At 38.6% G+C, this 24,655-nt stretch overlaps 1 protein-coding gene across 1 annotated transcript in view; it reads left to right on the top strand.

Moving 5' to 3' along the window:
* OCA2 (OCA2 melanosomal transmembrane protein) overlaps positions 1–24,655 on the top strand; it is a 539,713-nt gene that overhangs the window by 279,542 nt on the left and 235,516 nt on the right. The window contains exon 19 of the mRNA XM_069073057.1: positions 2,744–2,871. Coding sequence (XP_068929158.1) covers positions 2,744–2,871 — 128 coding nt within the window. The remainder of the gene's footprint in view (positions 1–2,743; positions 2,872–24,655) is intronic.

Raw genomic sequence — 24,655 nt, forward strand, 5'->3', positions numbered from 1 at the left:
AGGACAAACTTATTAATCGCAAAGGGACAAAGCAAACATCATTATCAAGAAGTATCATATAATCATGTTTAGTGATTTTTCACTTATTTCCAGCTCTTCATGACCCCATCTGGGTTTTGCTTTGTTTGTTTTTGCAATGATTACTGCAGTAGCTTCCCTTTTTCTTCTCTAGTTCATTCTCCAGATGAGGAAAATGGCAAACAGGGTTAAATAACTTGCCCAGGGCCACACAGCTAGTAAGTGTCTTGAGGTCATATCTGAATTCAGGAAGATACTCCAGGCCCAGCACTCTATTCACCACCTAGCAACTCATTGTATAATCATTGGGATCTTAGATATATGAGCTGGTAGGGACCTTAGAAACTATCTGGTCCAGCTCTCTTATTTTACAGATTAATGTACTTACTGCTGAGTAATGGCTTAGGCCATATTGATAAGACAGACAGAGAAATGGGGAGGGGGGAAGGAAGGAAGGAAAAAGAGAGGGAGGGAGAGAAAGAGAGAGGGAGGGAGGAAGAGAGAGAGAAAGAGAGGGGGAGAGAGAGAAAGAGAGAGAGAGGGGGGGGCAGAGGGAGAGGGGAAGAAGATAGTTTCCTAGGCACTGATAATGTACCAGGAATTGAGGCAGGGCAGTGAACATGGCGAATGAACTGCGAGATTGGGGTTCTCAATCATTTTGTCTCATGGGCCACTTAAGCGGTCGAGTGTAACTCATGGACCCCCTTGTCAAAATAATGTTTCTAAACTGCTTCAAACACCCAGGATTACAAAGGAAACAAATTATATTGAAATACAGTTACCAAAATGTTTTTAAAAATTCAAGGACCCCCAGGTGAAGCACTACTGATCTAGACCTAGAAGAGACCCTCTAAACCATCTAGTTCAATCCTTAACATCCTCAAGGCCATACAAGTAGTAGATGAAAGAGCCTGCATTAGAACTTGGGTCCTGTGACTCCAAATTACATGTCCCTTCCACTGCATTATACAACCTAGCTTCCTTTTATTAAAAAAAAAAAAGAAGTTAATATCACTCTTTGGAATTAACCAATTAGTCAGTATTTATTAAGAACCTATTTGGGGGGGGGGTGGCTTGGTGGCACAGTGAATAGAGCACCAACCATGGAGTCAGGAGGACCTGAGTTCAAATTTGGCCTCAGACACAACACAAAAACACTAGCCCTGTGACCTTGGGCAAGTCACTTAACCCCAATTGCCGTGCCTTTCCCCTAAACAGAAAAATAACCTATTTGGGGCCTCAGCTCTGAGCTAGGTACTTTGGAGGATAATAATAATACAGCTCACATTCCTATATGGGCCTGGATATTGAGGTTTACAGAAGATTTCCCTAGCTACCCTGAGAGGCAAGGAGTGATGGTGTTATGACTGATTTTACAAATGAGAAAACAGACTCAGAGAGGTTCAGCAAATTAACTTAATTAAGTCCAAGGTTACACAATGAATAAGTTTTAGAAAGTTTTAGTATTAAAACCCATTTCTTCTGACTGCAAGTCTTTCTATTATACCAGGCTGCTTATCTACCATGAAGTATAAGACGTACTTCCTGTATATATGGAATTATTTGGTGTTCAAGTTTTGAATTTTTTTTAAGTTAAATTAAATTCTTGCAAAAGAAGACATAGTCTCTGCTCCTATACTGTATGTGATGTAGGACAAAAGTAACACAAATGAAATAGAAATCCATTAAGTGTTAACTGTATAGTTCTAAGTACAATAGGGTCATTGGATAATATATTTAGAAATGGAAGAGATCTTGGAGAGCATTTAATTTGACCCTCTCATTTTATAGATGAAGAAAGTGAAGTTCAGTTTCCTTGCTTGAATGACTTGCAAAACGTCATACAAGTAGCAAATATCTCAAGTGAGTTTAAACCCAGCACCTTTTCTGCCATACCATGCTGCATCTAGTTAAGAGGGAGAGATCACTGTGTGCCAAAATAACTAGAGAAGACCTCAACAATTCCTGGAGGAGGCACATCTTGAGCTGGGACTTGAAGGATGGATAGAGTTTGGATACTTTGTGGAAAAAGGAAGATATTCTAGGGGGAGGAACTAGCATTAGGGAAGGTGGAATGCTGAGTGTGATGGTCCCAGCAGGGAGGAGATCAACCTGACTAGAGGAGAGAGTGTTTGTTAGAGAATGGAAATAAAACTGGGTAGGTATTGAGTAGAGCTTTACGTAGAGACAGATTGGTTTCAATGTTTCTTCCAAATCCATGGAACACAGTTAATAGGACATACTAATCACTACTGGATATACTAATTTTCATTGTTATAGACTAATTGTCATTGGAGGAAACTCATTTTCATCGGTTTTCTAAATTATGAAAATATTGTGCTCTGTAATATTCCTGAGGAAGAAAGCAAACACATGTAATAAACTGGAATCAAATTACATGTACAACTGTCTATTTTTTAAAAGAAAAAAATTTCAAATAATCTTTTCATGGTTTAATATTTAAGTGGCACCCCACATAGCCCAAACTAGTGATCTTTTGCACCTCCCTTGTCCAATAACAAGCACAAAAGGGCCTGAATAATTTAATTGGATAATTACCTACTTTCTCATTTTTACTTTAGTTTTCAGATTACCCTCCCCTATTAAAAACAATTACCCACAAATAGAAAATTATTCTTTTCTGGTTTGAGAATCATTGAGGGTTAAGCTTATTTTTTTAATTTATTTTTTACATTTTCTTATTTTTCATTTACTTATTTTTCAGGATGGATTGCGATTCTGGGGGCTATCTGGTTACTAGTGTTAGCTGACATTCACGACTTTGAGATTATACTACACAGAGTGGAATGGGCCACCCTCCTGTTCTTTGCAGCCCTATTTGTCTTAATGGAGGTAAGAAAGGCTCTACTGACATATTTAATCATTTTCTTGCCTTTTAAATTTCAGATTATAGATAAAGAGTATCAACTTAGTTTAGTATCAACATATATCATCTGACCTTGAAAATTAGGAGAATTTCATAGACATTTCATTCACTCACTCATTCATTCTTTATTCATCTGTCTAGCATTTATTAATATCCCCATTCATATAGCAGACACTTAATATATGCCTATTAATTGATCAATTGATTGCCAAGGGCTGACTATATGTAAGATATTTGGCTGGGCATGGATTTTTTTTTAATATAAAAACAGTTTTCAGCAGAGGTATTCTGATAACTGAGCCCCAAGTGGTGATGTTGGCATGATTTTGATGCCCTGAAACTTGTTATGATGCTATCTGCTAGTGTGGACTTTGACATCAGATGAATCTGGATAATAAAAAAAAATCAATACAAATATTTCTGTGCTTTAATTTGCATAATAAATGGACGTACTTGATGTCAGCATGCAAAAGGATTCCATTAGGAAAATGATTGAAGAACTTAGAATATTTCTTTTTGCAATTTTACAAAGGTTCAGAATTCATCCCTGGTGTGTAAGATATTCATTATTATGTTATCTGCAAGGTAGTGCGTTCTCTAGCCTCAGATGCTTCCGTAGGCTATCTACTTAAGCCCAATGATGTCTGCTCTGTGTTGGTGGAGAGAGTGCCCTCACCAACAAATTCATATATCCTTTAAATATTAAAGTCTACATATGTTTTGTTATGTTTGTTTTCATTTTTGACACAGTTCCAGAAAACATATTCTTCCTGAGAGCAAGCACAAAGCTAAAAACAGTCACAACAACCCCAAACTTCCCTAAGAATGTAAATAGAATTAAAAAAGAAACAAATTCCCAAGGTATTACTATAATTTTATAATCAGTTCAGTTTCATTTTTCCATGCAGGTCAGGCTTAATTCTTTTTGAAGTACTCCAGTCATGAAATGGAAGGCTGCAAAGTTATAATGACCAAACATGCCTCCAAAGAAGAAATATAAGAGAAGGTCTTTCCCTTTCTCCAATCAACAAACAGCAAACATTTGACATTATAGTCCATGTTACACAATTGTAGAATAGGGACCATCGTGTCCAATGTTTTCTGTTTGTTGATTGGTTTAACCAGGTGGCACAGTAGATAGTGCACTTATCTATCTACAGTAGATAGCCTGTAGTCAGGAAGACCTGAATTCAATTCCAGCCTCAGATACTCACTAGTTGTGTGACCCTGGGCAAATCACTTAATCTCTGTCTACTTCAGTTTTATCTACAGTAAAATCTGGAGAATGATAGTAATTATCTCATAGGGTTGTTGTGAAAATCAAATGAGATATTTGTAAAGCACTTAACCACAATACCCGGCACCTAGTAGATGTGTAATAAATATAGTTCCCTTCTCTTTTCTCTTTTGAAAAACTCTGTTATAAGGGATGGTTCTCTGGGAGGGGGAGAGCGGAAAGGGAAATATATACAATGTACAAATTAACATAGAAATTAAATCTCTTTTAAAAAGGGAAGAAAATAATGATCCTGTTTCATCTCAAAGAAGAGATATGAGGAGGCACCACACTCTTTTCTTTGCTGATAGAACTCTCTAACTGAAGGGAATTCAGGAGAAATTGGAAGGGTGAACCCAGTGGCAAACAGTATGAGCTTAAAAGTTCTGTAGATCTCCCACAGTCTTTGAGAGTTGGGGATCTATGGGTGTGCAACACTGCATATACAATAATATTATCTTTGGTGATGTGTTGGTTAGTTTTAATGACCAGTTTTATTTTTTAGTTCTTTGCTATAGGGGATAGCTGTCTTAGAAGGGCAGGGTAGAGGGATATGCTGGGAAATATAGTTGATGTAAACAAGACATTAATATTTTGCCATATAATAAATACATTAAGTTATATTTCTATTGCTAATAATGTAATTGATAGTATTTATATAATTTTAAAAGTTCTTCAACTAGTTTTTACATCTTATTCTTATATTCAAGATAAGCTCCTTTAATACCTAATATTATGCTTACATTATGGGGTATTGAACCAATCATTTCCTTGCTATAGATACCTTCCAGTCCATTTATTCCAACTTTGAGGATCGTTTTGTTTCATAGTGCATGACAAGTAGTACCTGTTTTTGTTGTTCAGTCATTTCAGTCATGTCCAACCCTTTTCTGACCCCTATTTGGTGTTTCCTTGGCAAGAATATTAGAGTGGTTAGCCATTTTCTTCACCTCATTTAACACATGAGGAAACTGAGGCAAAGTCAAGTGACTTGCCCAGGGTCACATAGCTAGTAAATATCTGAGACTGGATTTGAAGTCAGGTATTCCTGACTCCAGGTTCAGTGCTCTATCCACTGTGCCACCTAGCTGTAAGTACCTAATATATGTTTTATTGACTAATTGAAGCATTGGGAAGCATGACACTTTAGGAAGGTATTGCAGAAAGGAAGGAAGGAAGGAAGAAGAGGAAGAGGAATGAAAAAGCAAATGAACATTTATTAAATATTTACTATGTTCCAGGTACTGTGCTAAGACCTGAAGATGCAAGCAAGGAGAATGAAAGTAGAGGATTTGTTAATTGAATCATTTCCTTGATTCTCTTTCTTTCCATATCCTCTTTTCCCACTCTTCCATCCAAAGGCTTTCCTCCTAATTTATTTATTTATTTATTTTGGAGAGCAATTGGGATTAAGTGACTTGCCCAAAGTCACACGGCTAGTAATTGTGTCAAGTGTCTGAGGCCAAATTTGAACTCAGGTCCTTCTGATTCCAGGGCCGGTGCTCTATTCACTGCACCACCTAGCGGCCCCTTTTCTCCTAATTTATACACTGGATGCAAAAAGAATTGTGGTAATTCTGGTAATTTACTCTATTCAGACTCACTCACTCTGTACTTAGGCCTGAGTTATTGGGAAAGCAACTTCAGTTTTGTACTTCATTTTATGAGTGAGCATAGCAATCCCAAACAATCAAGACCCGTAACATTAAACTCTGTGAATGGTATGGGAGAATTGTATATCCTCTGAATCATCATCGTCATAATTTTCTCTTCCTCCTCCTCCTCCATTTTCTTCTATACTGAAAGCTGTTGGTACTTTCTTTTTTATCTTCGTCTTTGCATCCTTCATTTATGCTACTTTACTTTGGAAATGAAGTTAGCACCAGTGGCAGCATGGAGTAATGGAAAGAATAGTGTATTTGGAATCAGATAAATAAGGTCAGATTCCAGCTTAAACATTTACTCCCTGTGTGGCCTTGGGCAAATCACTCAGTCTCTCTGGTCTTCAGTTTCCTCATCTTTTTTTTTTTTTTTAAAGCAATCGGGGTTAAGTAATTTGCTCAAGGTTACACGGCCAGTTATTTCTGGGTGTGGTGCTGAGTATCTGAGCCTGGGATTCGATCTCCCAGTCATCCCTACACTGGAGCCGGTGCTCTTACTCACTGTGCTACCTGGCTGCCCCAGTTTCCTCATCTTTAAAATTCAAGGATTGGACTCGATGACTACTAAGGTTCTTTCCAGCTCTATTTATTAAGAATACCTTCTGTTAGTCATAAGGAACAATATTTAGGAGGTGGACTTCTCGTTCAGTTGTTTGAGTCATATCCAGCTTTTCTTGACCCATTTTGGGGTTTTCTTGACATAGATACTGAAGTGGTTTGCTATTTCCTTCTCCAAATCACTTTACAGGTGAGGAAACTGAAGCAAACAGGGTTAAGTGCCTTGCCCAGGGTCACACAGCTAGTAAGTGTCTGAGGTCAGATTTGAACTCAGGTCTTCCTGACTCCAGGCCTAATGCTCTAAATACTGTTTGGACCATTGCCATATTTGTTTTCCCTTGGCATCTGGTACCTAACACATTCTAATATAAAACTGATCCTCACATTAAGAACATTTCTTTGAGCCACACTGTTATTTTTTTTTCTTCCCAATTGTGCTTAGATTTTAAATTTACTTGTAGACCAGAGTCTATGCTTTGTAATGCCTTTAAATAATTTTCTTTGTGTAATAACTCTTTAAATCTTTCTTTATAATTCTTGCCCACTAATCTCCTCCTGTCTTCCTCTCTTTTATTTACACCTCCTTGCATAATTAGATGGTCCAACTGGGGCAGAATGTTCTAGCTGCCGTCACATTGTAAGAAGCCTTTGTGCACCAGCTTGGCCTCACCATGTAGCCTTGTCCTGCGAGCAGTTTCCTAGTGATATGTACGAGGTGGTTTTCAGTTGGAAAATACTAAATTTGGAGAATTTGTCAAGCTGTTTCCTTTATCCTCTACATCCTGACAATGCAGATTGGCATCAAAGAATGTCCCCTTGAGACAGGCATGTGGGTGTTTAACAGAGTATATAACCTTCCTCCTAATCCCCTGCAACCTCCCACATATTATAGAGCAGAGGTGTATTGTACATACTGGGTGATTGTACCTAGAGAACACGGTGTGTTTAAGAACACAGCTTGTTGATGGAGTCATTGTCCCCCAAGCCCTTGTGAAGTTCTCTGTGCCTAGATTTAAAACCCACGTGGCACCTATGACTTTCCTGAAAACTTGAACTGTTGGGGCACACATGCAAGAGACAGTCATTCAGGGGCCCCAAACTCCTGTAGCCACACCGTTCCAAGATGAAGAACTGACTTTCTCCCCCCTCACTTCTTCAGAGATGATGAACCCTACTAGTCAAAGAGGAAGCCAGAGGCCAATTCAATTCAACAGTTATTAAGTGTATGGTGTATGCTCTAGGGTAAAATACAAAGTAAAATAATAACAACAAAAATAAGCAACAAACAACGACTTGTCTTTGCCTTCAGAGAGCTTGTATTCTATTGGACAGATACAACACATAAGTGAATTCACAGATAAATGAATTGAAACTATGCGCAAAGTGATATAAAGTAATTTCAAGAGGGAAAAACACTAAAAATGATATAGGAAATGGCATCTGAGAAGTCAGGATGTGGCAGCTGAGATGCTCCTAAGCCCAGAATTCTATAGGTAAAAGCGTCGCTGGATGCCTTTCCAGGCATGGGGGACTCACTACCTGTACCAGAGACATGCAGGAAGGAGATTCAGTGTTCTGTGAAGGAATAGCTAACATGATAATTTTGACTGAAACAGGCAGGATGCAAAAGGCAAACCATAATAATACTGGAAAAGTAGGTGGGACCTACTTTTTTGTGGAGGGCTTTAAATATGGGGCTGAGGAGTGTGTATGTTTGTTCATTTTTGTCTTTTTTGGAGGAGGGAAGGCAGAGCAATCGGGGTTAAGTGACTTGCCCAAGGTCACACAGCTAGTGTTAAGTGTCAGAGGCCAAATTTGAACTCAGATCCTCCTGACTCCAGGCCTGGGGCTCTATTCACTGCACCACCTGACTGCCCCCCTGAAGAATGTGTATTTTATTGTACAGACAATTAGGGAAGCAATCGAGAGTTCTGAGTAAGTGATTGACAAGCTCAGTCCTGTTTTTATCAATTTCAATCCAGAAGTTTTGGGTTTCTCTGTTTCTATCTCTTGCCCACCGGCATCTACTGAGTCAGTCAGTCACTCAACAAGTGTTTATTAAGAGCTTATTATATGCCAGGCTCCGTGTTAAGTGCTGGGGATACCATGAAATGAAAAAAAAAAGTCTTTTCCTTCAAGGAGCTCAAATTCTAACGAGGGGAGACAACATGTAAATAAGTAGGTACCTATGAGATACACACAGGTCAGCAGGTCTGTTGTACACAGGTGATCGGGGCCTGTATGGCTTAGCTATGTTAACTTTTTTAATGCGGTCACAGTGGGATGGAGAAAGCATAGGTCCACAAGCATGAGATGGAGGGAAAAAAGAACCAATTGTTGGCATTTAATTAGGGTGAGATATTATTAGCGGAACCTTCTTGTTAAGGTAGGCAAACCCTGGCTTGACTGTTATGGCAATTTGCATGTCCGTGCATTGGCAAGGTAGGTTATTGCCACATTAAACATACCATGATCCATATCTGAGGCTTCCACAGGACTGTTTGCATTGATCAATGCCTTGCTTTTTACAGTGAAATACGGTCATCTGTTGTCCCTTGTCAGGGTCTTGTGACCACCAGGAAGGAAGGAAAGAAATGTGTTTATGGAGTGCTTTCTATGTGCCAGGTACTGAAAATATTATTTTACTTGATCCTTACAACAACTTTGTGAAGGAAGTGCTGTCATGACTCCAGTTTTACAGGTGAGGAAACTGAGGCAGATAGAGGTTAAGTGACTTGCCCAGGGTCACAAAATTATTAAGTGTCTGAAATCAAATTTGGATTCACCTTCCTGACTCTAAGCCATTGTTCTATCCCTTGTAGCACCTAGCTGCCAAGGGTTCTGAGAACTATCATCAGACCATGATTTATGTGAGTACATAGTAGGTGTTTAATATGTGCTCGTAGGCTTTATTTGACTACAATAAAGGTGAGCACATAGTAGATGCTTAATAAGTGTAGACTTTGACTACAATAAAGGTGGACATATAGTAGGTGCTTAATAACTGTTTATAGACTTGATTTGACTATAATAAAGGTACACCAAAGAGATTAGGAAAGGTTCAGCAAATGTCACCAACTTTGTGACAGAGTTGTCCCTGCCCCAAACTTCTATGTGCAAAAACCTCAAGCAGCCTGCAGAATAGCCCAGTGCACAATATTCTTCTCAAGGATGCACAGTCCATGAAGATATGGAAATAAAAACTCATGAGAAAAAACAACCAAATTCTCCCAAACTGGAGCGATCTCCCACAAAGAAGTCTCACCTCATTCTCTCGCTCTTTCTCCTCTACATATGTTCATCTCTACAGTTCCAGTCCAGAGACTTTATATATGCCTGGCTTTTTTTTGGTTTGTTTTGCTTTTTGGAGGGCAATTAGGGTCAAGTGACTTACCCAAGGTCACACAGCTAGTTTTTGTGTTAAGTGTCTGAAGCCAAATTTGAACTTGGGTCCTCCTGACTCCAGGGCCAGTGCTCTATTCACTGAGCCACCTAGCTGCCCCAATGCCTGGTTTTTTTTATATGTTGTCTACATATAGGAAGCTTCAAAGTAAGAGTGGGGCAACTCTTAATTAGAGTTTATTGAAAGTAACTACCCTGCCTTCTTACTTTTACAGCTCCAACTCTCCTGCCACTTTGATAGTGACAACATCCATTCCTCTGTTTCCTTTAGAGAAGGCTTACTCATGTCTGGTTCTGGGGAGTGATGTCGTGCTTCTGTGTTCTGGGAAGATTGCTATAACTTAGAAGAAGATCCATCCATTAGTCTGGGTCAATATTTAGGCAATAGAAGAGACCTGGGGAATGGGTTCTGAGTTGGTCTGATGAGGAGAGGAAAGGAGAAGTCACAGTTGATGAAACCTGTCTCCAGATTAGATCAGTCAGTGTTTTTTTTTCTGAGTAGCATCTCTGAAGCACCATTCCCCCCCACCCCCCATAATTACCCCTAGTGCCTGATAGCTGGGGAAGGAATAAAAGCACAACAGACACAATTAATTACACTCACCTTGCAAGGTTAGAGGGAGGATTGAAATTTTACCCAGTACATTTTAAACATTTACAAAATTCATAGGAACATAAGAGAGGAGACTTGATCATAAGCAAATGGAGATTCTATTTGTGCCTGAAATTAAGTTCCATAAAACTAGGCCAGCATGGTCCCTGCTTTCTAAGGATCTAATGAATGACAGTGAGAGAAGCAGTTTTCATTTTGGGCTGGTGCATTAGAGAATCGATATTACTACAGAAGCCGGTATTAAGGGTTTCTGACTGAGGCCTTGGAAAGTATTATTGGCTTAGTTACTGACATGTATGCCTTGATCCGATAGAATATTTCGATTGTTCATGAGTGCTCATTATTCTGGCAGCATATTAGCCTAGAAGAAAGAAACATCAGAGAAATGTATTTATTTTCTTTCAAAGTTTGCTAAACAAATAAAAATCTTTCCTACTAGCCTCTTGTGAAGTTGGTGAGTCTTTCTCTTACAGAGGGAAGAGAAGACCTTTCAGATGTCTCCTGCCCTGTGTGATGCCAGGACGTACCCTCACGATGCCCAGTGTCTCTTTCAATGTTTAGCCTCTTGTGCTATTTAATTGAAAAGGAGGCCAGTCTGGTCACGGGGAAAGTCAGGCAAATGCCAGAAAAACTGGTACATTCTGGTTCTCTGGTCACCTCTTAAGGATTCAGGATTCTAACATGTGTCAGAGTGTCCTTACTGCCATGAAATGCTGGGGTACACTTCGTTTGGTCTTTTGAGCCGTGTCTGACTCTTTGTGACTCCATTTGTTTTTTTTCTTGGCAAAGATACCAAACTGGTTTGCCTTTTCTTTTTCCAGTTTATTTTTACAGATGAGGAAACTGAGGCAATCAGGGTTAAGTGACTTGCCCAGGGTCACACAGCTAGTAAGTGTCTGAGGGCAGATTTGAACTTAGGTCTTTCATGACTCTAGGCCTAGTGCCCTATCCACTGCACCACCTAGATGCCAAGGTTGCATTTTGGAGATATCTAAACTTCTCTGGCTTATCTCTCCTACCCAAGTGTAGGAACAAACTTTTAGTTTCTTGTTTTCCCTTAAGGCTAGCTATCAGTTTTCCTTCTTAAACCCTCAGGTTCCCAAGACTTCAAAATAACATAGATTTCTATTTACTCAGGTCAAAAAAAAATCAAGAGATCCCTTTATCTACTTTTAGGAGACCTCTCTTATCCTCACCCAAGGAGAGGTCTTTAGAGTCCCAATTCATGTTGAATCATGTTCCTGTAAGGGTTCAAGGTCACGGTTTGCTCTTCTCTTCACTCATTGATATGGCTCTATTCCCTAATGTGGTCTTACTCAAAAATAATTGTAAAGTTCTTGGCACTGTACACAGACACACAGACACAAACATGTGCATACATCCACATGTACAAATATAGATTTTCTGGAAATGTATAGGTGTATATATGTACAATACATGTAACACACAGGTATATATGTATGTTTATATGTGAGTTTATACACACGTGTGTACATGTATATGTATGGCTTTGTATTTACTTGATTGTATACATCTGTAGCTTTTCCCCAGTAACATGGGGGCAGTGTTTTCCCCCTTAAGGAAAGGGACTATTTTCATTTTTGTTTTTCGTGTTCCTAGTTCCTAACACAGTGTCTGGCACATGTAAGCTATCTAACAAATGGTTGTTGAATATTTCATCAGCACCCTCAGTCACCTCTGCTCCTTTGACTGGAGCGCTGTAGGACAGAGCCAAAACCTCCTCCTAAAGCTTCCTTTCACAGAAGTCTTGGCTCCCAGCCGACTCTTCACTTCACTCCAGCTTCTCTCCTTGGTTCTGACTCCACAGTCATCACGCCCTCTGCTTCCTCCATCTTTTCTGACTTCCTCTACTAGATTATAAGCTCCTTGAGGGAAGAGACTGTCTTTCTTTCTCTTATTTGTATTCCCAGTACTTAGCATATAGCCCAGCATACAGTAGATACTTAAATGTTTACTGTACTGAATTGAGTTGAACTGATTATGAGTTTGTTGAAATTACCTTCTTTTTCACCTTTAGCATCCTATATGAGTCTAGGAAAAGATAAAGCCCCTCACATATTACTACCCCACTTTAGTCCACCAATAATTATTTCTAAAAACTACAAAAAAGGAATGATTTTTATGGAAAATTTTATCTTTCAAATGAAAGAATAATACTAATACTATTTCTAGGTGGCAATGCATTTTTGTAAAACAATCTACTCAAATCAGTGGGCAAATATTTATCAACTATTTAGAGAGAAATAGTATGGCTTAATGGGCAATGAGTGAGACTCAAAGCCAAGAGACCTGGGTTCAAGTTCCAGAATGTTTAGCACATGCCGTATAACCCTCATCAGGAAACTTAATCTGTCATTACTCTAGACAGCTCTCTAAGAATCTAAATTACAGAGAAGTTGGTGACCTGTAATGGTGAAGGGAGTTTCCTCATCAGGGAGTTCCCTACACTAATGAAATTATAACTCTGGTCCCTGTCCTATGAGTCAGTATTCTGAGCACTATGAAGAACACAAAGAGATGGAAGACAGGGCCCCACTTTCAAGTGTTTGTTGTCTATTTGGGAGAGAAGGAAGCAATGTCTTCCTTTTCATTTCCTCTTGGTAATTATTCAGAAAGAGGTTGTTTTCCTGACTAGGCCTTAAAAACTGTGAATGGACAGAAACCTAGAAGTAGCAGACACATTTCTGTAGCTTTTCCCAAAGGGCTTCTTAGTCAGTTTACTCCAAAATGTAAACTAGAGAGGTATTAGGACAAGTATAAAGATTTGGGAGTTGAAGGGAATTTGGAAGCCATTCCTGAGACCCTGAGATCTGAAAGAGATGAAAGCAGGCTTCTTTATTGCAAGAAAAAGAATTTAAATTAATCTAAATTCATAACATTAAATATATTTTAGGCATATCAGCATATTTTCTTACAATTTGCAAGTTGCAACTGAATTCCTACCAATCTAGTATCTTTTGCCACAATCACCCACTCACCCTCAGCAGAGAAGTGAGGTCATGTTGGATTGGGAAGCTGTTTCTAACTCGTGGATGAAGGAAAGAGCAAGGAAGTAGGTGCCATTATTAACTGATACATGGAGTAGCTTTGTGTTTGTAGCTCAGCTGTATCATTATTGTAGATTATATCATTAAACTACATTTGGTTTTGTTCTGTAGGAAAATACGGAGACCTACTTTGAGTGTATGGAAACACTTCCACCCTGCAAACTAGTCTGAGAAAAATAAAATTCCAAATACTGCCGAGATGTCCATTTCTAGGTGCTGCTAGGAGAAACAGATGTATGTCTGTTTCTGACAAGTTTCCTGTGGATGTGAAGATTCCTTTGTGGTGTAATGAAGGCGGGGTAGGAGAAAGAAAGGAGATTTTGTGCCAGCATTCTTGGTCTTATTCTCAAAGTCCTCTTCTTGCTTCTGCTTTATCACAGAGGACTTGCCCAATCAGCATCTCCAAGGAACCATATTTTGCTAATCGCTACCTTCCTAAGACTCTCAGTTGCTTAGTTTGTGAATGGGATGGAAGAAAACTATTACAGCCCTTTCAGAAACTTTTATCTTCTTTGGGAACAGTGCTATCAAATAACCAAGAAATGCAAACCTGGCAAGATACTTTTAAATAACACATATCATTTTACTGTTTGCCCAGATGACATTCTTTGAGCAAACTGTTTTGGGGCAGTCTGAATATAAATGGGCAAAAGATTCCAAGCCAAGAGGGAGAAAAATCAACAAATCAATGTGACTTGTGGCACTCTCTGGTGGTGAATAAATGCGTGGGCAGGAGAAATTATTAACTTGATGAGTACTCTTTGGCTAGTTGTATGGCTGCTTTTCAAAAGAAGCACTGTACTGGTTGAGAAGAGATATGCTAGAGAATATATTGGCTGTAAAACAGATGAAGTCTCACAGAAGCTAGGGAGGCTGAAAGTGTTTGCTTTGCAGCACGGTAATGAGAATAAGCTTAAAGCAGCATCGGCTGTCACAATGGATAAATTATCTGTTTATTACTGCAATAGGATGTGCATTCCAGGACCTAAACTTGATATTATGAAATTGATTCTCTTCAAAAGTTCTATGAGGGAAGCAAAACAAGTGGTATATATATATATATATATATATACACACACACATACATTATATATATATTATATGTGTGTGTGTGTGTATAAAAGTACTCATGTTGTAGCTGGTGTCTTCTAAAGCAAGCAAGTCTTCCAGAAGACGCAGGGAGAAAAAGAATGCAGTGAATGACCTCATAACATTTTCGAGTATTCTCTTTATCTTTATTTGGCATGTGTATACACACACACACACACATACAAATGTATGTATATGCACACACATGTGTATTTGTGTTATATATTTGCATGTACATATGCGTACATGTATACATATAATACAAACACACATGTGCTTATATACATACGTATGTGTGTATGTCTGTGTGTGTATACACACACAAACCTGGAAAGATATTTTTAAATATCATACATCACTTTATGTCATATACATATGTATGTGTGTGTATGTATGTATCCCCATTAGAAAGTAAGCTCTTCCAGAATAGGGATTATCTCATTCTTTTTATTTGTTTCGCCAATGCCTGGCATGCTGTTTGGCACAAAGGGATACTTAATAAGTGTTGGTGATTGATTGGTTGGGGGACAGTAAAAGTTGATTTTGGAAGATCATTAAAAAGAAAATAACCTCTTCAAAAATGATAACATATTACCAACAAAATCCTGCAGGAAAAGATAGAAAGAGAAATTCCATTTAAAATAACTTCAGATAATATAAAATGCTTGGGAGTCTACCTGCCAGCACAAACCTCTGGTTTATGAATATCATTAGAAATTGCTTTTCACACAAATAAAGACAGATCTAAACAATTGAAGAAATATTCACTACTCCTGGGTTGGCTGAGTCAATATAATAAAAATGACAGTTCTCTCTAAATTAGTCTACTTATTCAATGCCATGCCGATTAAAGTACTAAAGAATTAGTTTATAGAGTTAAAAAAAATAATAACAAAGTTAATCTGGAAGAACAAAAGGTCAAGAATAATAAGGGAATCAATGAAAAAAATGTGAAAGAAGGCAGTCTAGTAGTACCAGATTTCAAATTATAGTACAGAACCATAATAATGAAAACAATCTGGTATTGGCTAAGAAATAAAGTCATGTATCAGTGAAATACATGAGGTACACAATACACAGTAGTCAGAAAATTACTATAGTAATCTAGAGTTTGATAAACCCAAATATTCAAGTGTTTGGGGCAATTGCTATATGACAAAAATTTCTGGAAAAACTGGAAAGCAGTGTAGCAGAAACTAGGAATAGATCAACATCTCATCCCATATACTAAGCTCAAAATGGATAAACAATTTAAATGTAAAGAGTGCTATAAGTAATTAGGAGAACATGGAACAGTTTAGCTGTTAGATAGAAGAGTAGGGGAAGTGTTAATGACCAAACAAGAGAGAGAGAGAATGATGGGAAGCAAAATGCATAATTTTGATTACACAGACAAAAAGTTTTTGCAGACAAAAAGAAAGCAGCTAAAATAGAAGGGAAGCAGAAAACTAGGGAAAAAATTTTTATAACAAGTTTCTTTCATAAAGGCCTCATTTCTCAAATACATAGGGAGACAAGTCAAATTTACAAAAATAAGAGCCATTCTCCAATGGATAAGTGGTCAAAGGATATAAACAGGCAATTTTCAGAAGAAGAAATCAACTATCAATAATTACATGAAAAATGCTCTAAATTACTATTGATTAGAGAAATGCAAGTTCGAACATCTCTGAGGTACTACCTCATAATCATAGATTGGCTAACATTACAGAAAAGGAAAGGGCTAAATGGAGGAGAGGTGGAAAAATAGATTTACTAATACACTGTTGCTAAAGTTGTAAGAAATGGTTCAACCGTTCTGGAGAATAATTTGAAACTATGCCCAAGGGCTATAAAACTAATTATATTCTTTGACCTAGGAATACCACTGCTATGTCTGTATCCCAAAAAGATAGAAGAAAAAGGAATAATAACAGTATTGCAATCATGATCAAACAATTCCAAAGGCCCTATGATGAAAAATATGGTCCATCTCCATAGGAAGATATGATGAACACTGAGTATAGATTGAAGCATACTTTTTCAATTTCTCTATGTTTCTAATTTTTATTGAATTTTTTTTTGCAATCTGGCTAATATAGACTTATGTTTTTTGTGACTTCACATGTAAAATTGCTATCATACTGCTTGCCTTTTCAGTGGATGGAGGAGGGCAGGAGGGAGTGAAAAAACTTAGAACTCAACATTTAAAAAAATGAATGTTAAGAAAATATGTTAGTTGATCAAAATACTCAAGAGTATAACATGTATTTGATGAAACTGACTTTAACAAATGTTCTATGTGCTATTGTGGAAGTAGCAGAAGACCAGGAATCCTGGCTATACATTCTTGCTGTATAATTGATTTAGAGCTGCAGAAAAAACTTTGAGGTCATCTAAACCAGCACCTTATTTTTTTTTTAATTTTATATTTATTTTTAGTTTACAACATTCATTTTCACATGATTTTGAGTTACAAATTTTCTCCCTGTCTTTCCCCTACCCACCACCCAAAAACAGTGATCCCACTGAATACCCCTCCCCCAATTGGCTCTCTCCTATGTCCTCCTCCATCCTCCCTATGATTTCCATTAGGGTAAGATGGATCTCCATACCCCAGTGCCTATATATCTTATTTCCCAGGTGCATGTAAAAATAGTAATTAAAAAAAACATTTGATTTTAAAACTTTGCATTCCAGATTCTTTCCCTTCTTCCCTCATCAGCCACCCTTACTGGGAAGATAATCAATTCAGTATAGGTTATACATGTGTAGTTATGCAAAATATTTCCATAGTGGATATATCATGAAAAACTAACTATATTTCCCTCCATCCTATCCTGCCCCCCACTTATTCTATTTTCTACTTTGACTCTGTTACTTTTCAAAAGTGTGTGCTTCTAATTGCCTTCTAATTACTTTTATTATTATTATTATTATTATTATATTATTACTTCTAATTAATCCCCCCCCAATCTGCCCTCCCTTCTGTAATCCCCTCTCTTATCCCCTTCTCCCCTACTTTCCTATAGGGTAAGATACCCAATTTAGTGTGTATATTATTCCCTCCTTAAGACAAATTCAATGAGAGTAAGGTTGACTCATTACCCTAAAACATGATACTCAGTTTTGCTGGGTAGGTGATTCTTTGTTTAAATCCCAGCTCCTTTGACCTCCAGAATATCATATTCCAAAACCTTTGATCCCTCAGTGTAGAAGCTGCCAGATCCTGTGTTATCCTGATTGTGTTTTCACAATATTCAAATTGTTTCTTCCTGGCTGCTTGTAATATTTTCTCCTTGATCTGGGAACTTTGGAACCTGGCTATAATATTCCTAGGAGTTCTCTTTTTGGGATCTTTTTGAGGAGGTGATCAGGAGATTCTTTCATCCTCTATTTTGCCCATTGATTCTAAAAAATCAGGGCAATTTTCCTTGAGAATTTCTTGAAGGATGATTTCTAGGTTATTTTTTTTGATCATGGTTTTCAGGTAGTCCAGTAATTTTAAATTCTCTCTCCTAGATGTATTTTCCAGGTCAGCAGTTTTTCCAATTTTACGTTGCCTTCTATTTTTTTTCCATTTGTTTGGATCTATTTAATAGTATCTTGATTTCTTATAAAGTCACTAGCTTACATTTGCTCCAATTTAATTCTGAATGGATTATTCTCTTCAGTGAGCTTTCGAAATTCTTTTTCCATCTGGCAGATTTGGCTTTTTAAGGCATTCTTCTTCCCGTTGGCTTTTGGGCCTCTTTTTCCATTTGAGTTAATCTATTTTTAAGGTGTTATTTTCTTCAGTCAGGTTGTTGAGTCTCTTTTCATGATTTTCTGGCATCATTCTCATTTCTCTTCCCAATTTTTCCTCTACTTATCTTACTTGATTTTCAAAATCCTTCTTGAGCTCCTCCATGGCCTGTAAACAATTCATATTTTTCTTGGAAGCTTTTGGTTCAGGAGTTCTAATTTTGTTGCCTTCCTACCATTCCATGCTTTGATCCTTTTTGTCTCCAAGAAAGGAATCTAAGATTTGATTGCTGTGCTTGCTTTGTTTCCTTTGCTTGCTCATGCTCCCACTAAATTACTTGACTTGTGAGCTTTTTGCCACAGTAGAACTCTGCTTCCAGAGAAGAGAGCTTTGCCTCAAATTGCTGGGGGTTTTGCACTTGCTGGAGCTATTAGATGGGTACCCTCTCTACAGATACCCCAAGCTCTGGATCACTGGTCACGCACCCCCAGGACATCCACCCAAGACCACAATCCATATCCAGGCAGTTTAAAGTAAGAGCAGTTACCCTCTGAATGGTCTCTTGGTTCCCTTACAATCTGCAGGTCAGGAGCTCTGCAGCAGCCACGTGGAAGTGGCTGCACAGTGCCATGCCTCTGCCACTTCTTGCTCTGGGGGTAGCAGCTGGACCATGTTCTGTCCCCCCCCCCCAGTTCTAACAGAGTTCCACACTGACCTCTCACTTTGTCTTTGGCATTTGAGGGTTGATAATTCTGGAAATCACCACGGCTGCTGGTGATCCACTCTCCCAAAGTCTGCACCCGCTGCTCCTGGTCAGGACCTCCCTGGGGATATAACCATGGGCTCACATAGGACTGGGCTCTGCTGCCAACATACTGAGATGGACCCTTCCTGTAGGCCTGTCAGGCTGCCTTCAGTGGGAGATTTGTTTCTCTCTGTCACTTTGTGGGTTCTATAGCTCTAAAGTTTGTTTAGAGTCATATTTTATAGGTATTTGAGGTAGTTATGGGGGGAGCACATGGAGTTTTCCTGCTTCTACACTGCTTTCTTGGCTCTGCCCCCACCCAGTCAGCACCTTATTTTTACAGATGAAGAAACAGACAGTAGAAAATGTTAATTGACTTGATAACGATCATACCACTAATTAAATGTCAGAAGTGGGATTTGAACCTAGGACTTCATGGCTCCAAGTTCAGTATCGTATCAGTTATGCCATTGTACCTGTATAAATAACTAGCATTCATGGCCACAGGCAATTTGCTAAATCTCTTTGTACCTCAGTTCCCTCATCTTCAATGTATGAAAACTGGGCTAGGTATAGCTTATCAAATTGCTTTCTACTCAAAAAAATCTTCTATTTGTCACTGAAATACATATCTTGGCTCTGGTACTAGCTGAGTAGCCAGAGGCAAGTGTCTTTTTCTGAGTTTCAGTTTTTTCATCTATAGAAGAGGGATAGTATTTGCTGCATACGTCTCACAGAATTGCTGGAGTCCTTAAATTACTATCGCAATCACTATTCTTATGATATTTTCCAAGTTCAACTCTAGGAGTATTTTGAAGATCATAAAAGCAATTATATTAGTAATCACCACACCAGGAAGCCCAGGGGTTTGCTGGAGCTAACTCAGATGGACTCATGTTAGCTTACTGTTAAATTTTCAGTTGAACTTTTATGCCTCAAAAATGGGCAAATGCTATAAATCAGGGCTAGCTTTATTGTTTTGTTGATTGCCCGGATTTAAGAAAATGCAGAGAGAAAGTTAATAATGCAGATTAAATTTAAAAGATTCTCATGTGTTTGTGGAGTAAATGATATACTAAACATTTACATACCTTTTTAAATCTGTTGTGATCATGTATATCATATAAATTTTATATTGTGTCTTATAAAGCATCTATACTAATCTATCTCTTGAATCTTATCCTTTACTTGTTAATTGCCTGCTTAACATCTTCAGCTAGATGTTGCAATAGCAGCTCGAAATCCAAGATGTCCAATATAAAACTTGTTATCTTCTCCATTTAAACCTTATCGTACTCCAAATTTAATTTTTTCTCAAAAATGGCACAGGCTTCCTTCCAGTTGGCTAAGGTGTGCGTCCCTACCATTATCCTTATGTTTATTTTGAATATATATTTATTTTTGTGTATGTGTGTGTGTGGTCTCCCCTGGTAGAAGGGAAGCTCTTTGTAGTCAGGACAGGTTTCATTTTTGTCTTTATATCCTCAGCTCCTAGTCAGTACCCACTCTGCATTTATTAAATGCTTGTTGCTTGCTTACTCAATCACTGTTTCCTTTCTCTCTCACCCTCCCCAGAGCCAATCTGTTGCCCAGTCTAGTTAATTCTAACATCTTAATGTCTCTTTGTAATGTAATGCCAAGGAAAGACAACTTCCCAAGGTTCAGAATACCAGCATAGGCGCTCTCCATTTTATTCAGTGACAAACCAAGAACAGAGAAGGTCAAAACATGACATCATTCCAAATACAGCATTTACTAAGTGTGATTAAATAATCTCCAAGTACTACCCCACCCCAGGACCCAATCATTCAATCAATTACAAAGTCTCTGTTCTAAATACTTCTCCACCCCTAGGCTATACCTTAATTTAATCCACCACAAAGTCCCTCTTCTCAAATGGAGATTAGTTTCCAAACATAAGGTCAAAAGTTCCCCACCCCTGGATCACAATTGAATCTACCCCAGAGTTACATCAAGTTTAAACACAGCACTTAATACCCAAATGGAGGTCTTTTCTTCATCTTGACACAAGGCAAGTTCTCAGCAATCTTAGTTCCTGGGGAGACAAGGTTTAGCAAGGCCACAAGATACATTGCCAGTCCCTTCATGAATTCATCCTCTGTCTGTAGAACAGTCCTAGAACCCCTGAACACATTAGCAAAACCCTCTCCCAGGATTTCTGTAAACATACAACCAGAAAATCCTTCTTCAGGGCTTCTGAACCAACAGAAAGGTTCCCAGACCCCTGCAACAACAGCACTGTCCTTCACCAGTGGACAGTATTCACTCTGTCTGCAGGACAGTCTCCAGACCCCTGCAACAACAGCATTGTCCTTCACCAGTGGACAGTATTCATTCTGTCTGCAGGACAGTCTCCAGACCCCTGCAACAACAGCACTGTCCTTCACCAGTGGACAGTATTCACTCTCTGTCTGCAGGACAGTCTCAGGGCTTCTTAGCGAACAGCCAGGTTCCAGGACTTCTTCAAAAAAAGGACTGTCTTTCACCAGTGGACAAATCTGGCAAAACAACATCAAAACAGACAGACAAAGTACCAGCAAAACAGCCATGTCTCCTCAGTCCTTGGCAGCTCTGGGGGCAGGTCTCAAAAGTCCAGGGCAATTCAAAGCGACCACCAGCAATTCTCTTAGTCTCTCTCTCTCCACGAGGTGCTGCTTCCAAAAAGATCTTCTGCCTCTCTCTTGTCTCTCCAAATCTAGTCACCAGCTCCTCCCAGTTCAGGACTTTCTTTTCACATCAACAAGTCCATCCCACAGGTGGGATTAACAAGCTCTGGGTTTTAACACAATCAATTTGAAAACCAAGCCCAATACAGGGGAATCTCCACATTCCATTACTATCACACTCTTGTATCTATTGTGTTGCCTTGACTTATATCTAGTTTAGACTCTCACCTCTACTGGGCTGAGCCATTAGTAACCTAATCGATCTCTGCTTCTAGTGTCTCCCTTTTCCATTTCACCCTCCACAGAGCTGTCAAAAGAATCTTCCTCAGGCATCGGTCAAACACCATCAATCTCTCCTCAAAAACTGTCACTAGCTCCCTGCTTCCCCTAGGGTAAGATACAAATTCTTCAGCTTTGCCTTTGCATCCTTCAGGGGTTTGACTCTAACTTATCCTTCCAGATTTGTTTCATGTAAGTAACTCCCTTTCCCAAGTCCTGGATACCACCTTAAATGATTCACTTGCTGTTACCTGAATTTGTCATTCTGTCTCCTCTCTGTTTTTGTGTGTGTGTTCCCAAAACCAGAATGTTCTCCCTGCTCATCTCTGTCATTTAGAATCTTTAGTTTCCTTTAGAGCTCTGTTTAGGTACCACCTTTTACAAAAACCCTTTTCTGATTCTCCAAGTAGTTGCTGTTCTCCCCTTCCTCTGGTAATGCTTTACTTACTTATCTGTGCACATGTTGTGGCCCCCTCCACTCCTTTGCTCTTTGAAGCAGGTCCTGTTTTAGTACTGACTTTGTACTGAAGGAGCCAAACTCAGTACCTTGTACATAGTAAGAACTTATTAAAAGCTTGTTGACTTGAATCAAATACTTCAAGGACCTAGGATTCCATTGGTGTAGGTGATTCTGTCAGTGCAGATCAAACCCACAACTCCAATTACACCAAAGTATGCAGAAAGCATTATAGGTGTGTGTAGATCATGGAACAGTGAGTTTGTATGGGAAGGGCCAAATGATGCAATGGATAGAGTACTGGACCTGGAGTCATGAAGATATGGATTCTGATTCGACCTCAGACTGTATGAGCCAGCAAAGGTCACTTAACTGCTGTCTTCCTCAGTCTCCTCACCTGGAAAATGGGCACAATAATAGCACCTACCTCATTGTTGTGAGAATCAATGAGATAATTTTTTAAGTGTCTTGCATAGTACCTGGGATATAATAAATGCTTGTCCCCTTGCCTTTATCCTCTTCTGGGCACACTGAACAACTGGACCCCACTCTATACACCCCTATCTTCGGCATCACATTACACTTTAGGAAATGTTCTTCAGGAATTGCTATGCAGGAAAATTCATTATCCTGTAGACAGCCCAGTGCTCATTCTTTCTCAGCTTAGTTGCATGGCTTTTTCTCCAAATCTACAATTGAATTCTTCCTAGCTCTTCTAGCATGGTCTTCAAGACCCCAGGGTCCCTTCCATGGTCCAAGGAAGTGTCAGATTAGTGGCAGGTTGATAAATATCCCAAATAAGAAGCAAAGATTTTTTTAGAATCTGAGGACTTGAACTTGGGTGGCTTTTAGTTGACTTTCTCAAAGGCAATGGATTTAATATGTTGTACTTAATCCAACATTCTTATTGACAAGTACAGACAAGCATAAAGCAAATAAATGCCTCTTATTAAGAAATGGAAAGAGTTCCAAAGTTGAAAGATTAAAATATAAGTGAGGATAGCCTTGCCTCTCTGTTCCACAGGATTACATGAGAAGTAGCAATCTTAGCTCTTGTTTTGGAAAGATGCCTTGAGATGTTGCAGGAGATAGAATACCTTTAGGTATCTGATCAGGAACGAATTCTGAGGTTCTGCCAAGCATACCCCCTTTGCATAATGCAACAACTCCAGACCCCTCTTGCCACCTTCTCTGCTTCACAATCTGTTTTTCTGGTAAAAAAAAAAAAACAAAAGCAAAACAGCCAGTTCTCTATGCTCAGAAATGATTGTGCCAAATGAAGAAATAAACATGGGAAAGGTTACAGAAGTATAACTCATTCTTGGCAAAAACTAAGTTTGCAGAAGTTTTTCAAGGTGATAGCAATGAGGGAAAAGCAGCAAAAGAAACAGAAGATGTTGATAGTAATAACTCAGAAAATGAGAAGGAGGGGATAAAATTCCCTATAGCCAGATCTGTACTAAATGAGTACTGGAGGTTTTCCTCTCACTTTTATCTATCCCAGAGTTACAGAATCTCCAAGCTTGGAAGAGGTCACCTTTTGCATCCCCTCTTCAATATCCCTGACAAGTGATCATTCAGCCTCTGTTTGCATGCTGCTTGTTGGGGATAGAGCTATTATAGAGTGTAGAATCAATTTTAGACTTGGATGGTACATAAGATCCCATTGAACAAATGAGGAAAATTGAGGCATGTAGAGGTAAAATGATTTGCTATGGGAGTCATACAGCTAATAAGTGGCTGAAGTAGGAATTTGAAAGCAGCCTTCCTGACTTCAAATCCACTGTCCTATCCACTATACCGTATGGCACCATAGGAACTCATTAATTCCTAAAGAAATTAATTCTGCTTGGAGACAGCTCTAATTTGATTGATGCTTTTTCCTTATATTGATATGAAATTTGCTAATTTTCCTCATTGAGTCTAGTTCTGACCTCTTTTAGCACCAACAAAATATTCACAACACTTACGGTGACTATGAATATACTGGTACAATTCTGAATCACAAAATATAACAGACTCTCCATATAGAAGACAGAAGCAAAAATTTATTCTGACACCAGAAAGTCAAATCCCAACACCAGAAAGTCAAATCCATCATAGCAACAAAAAAGTTAATATACCATAACACAGCAGGGAGCCTCACCATCTTTTAGCTTTCCCACAAACAAACACTCACAAGCAGCCTCTA

Source organism: Petaurus breviceps, unplaced genomic scaffold (genome assembly GCF_028583685.1).
Source record: "Petaurus breviceps papuanus isolate PSGF00001 unplaced genomic scaffold, PetGlider_PUasm1.0 90849, whole genome shotgun sequence".
In the NCBI taxonomy this organism is placed as follows: Eukaryota; Metazoa; Chordata; class Mammalia; order Diprotodontia; family Petauridae; genus Petaurus; species Petaurus breviceps.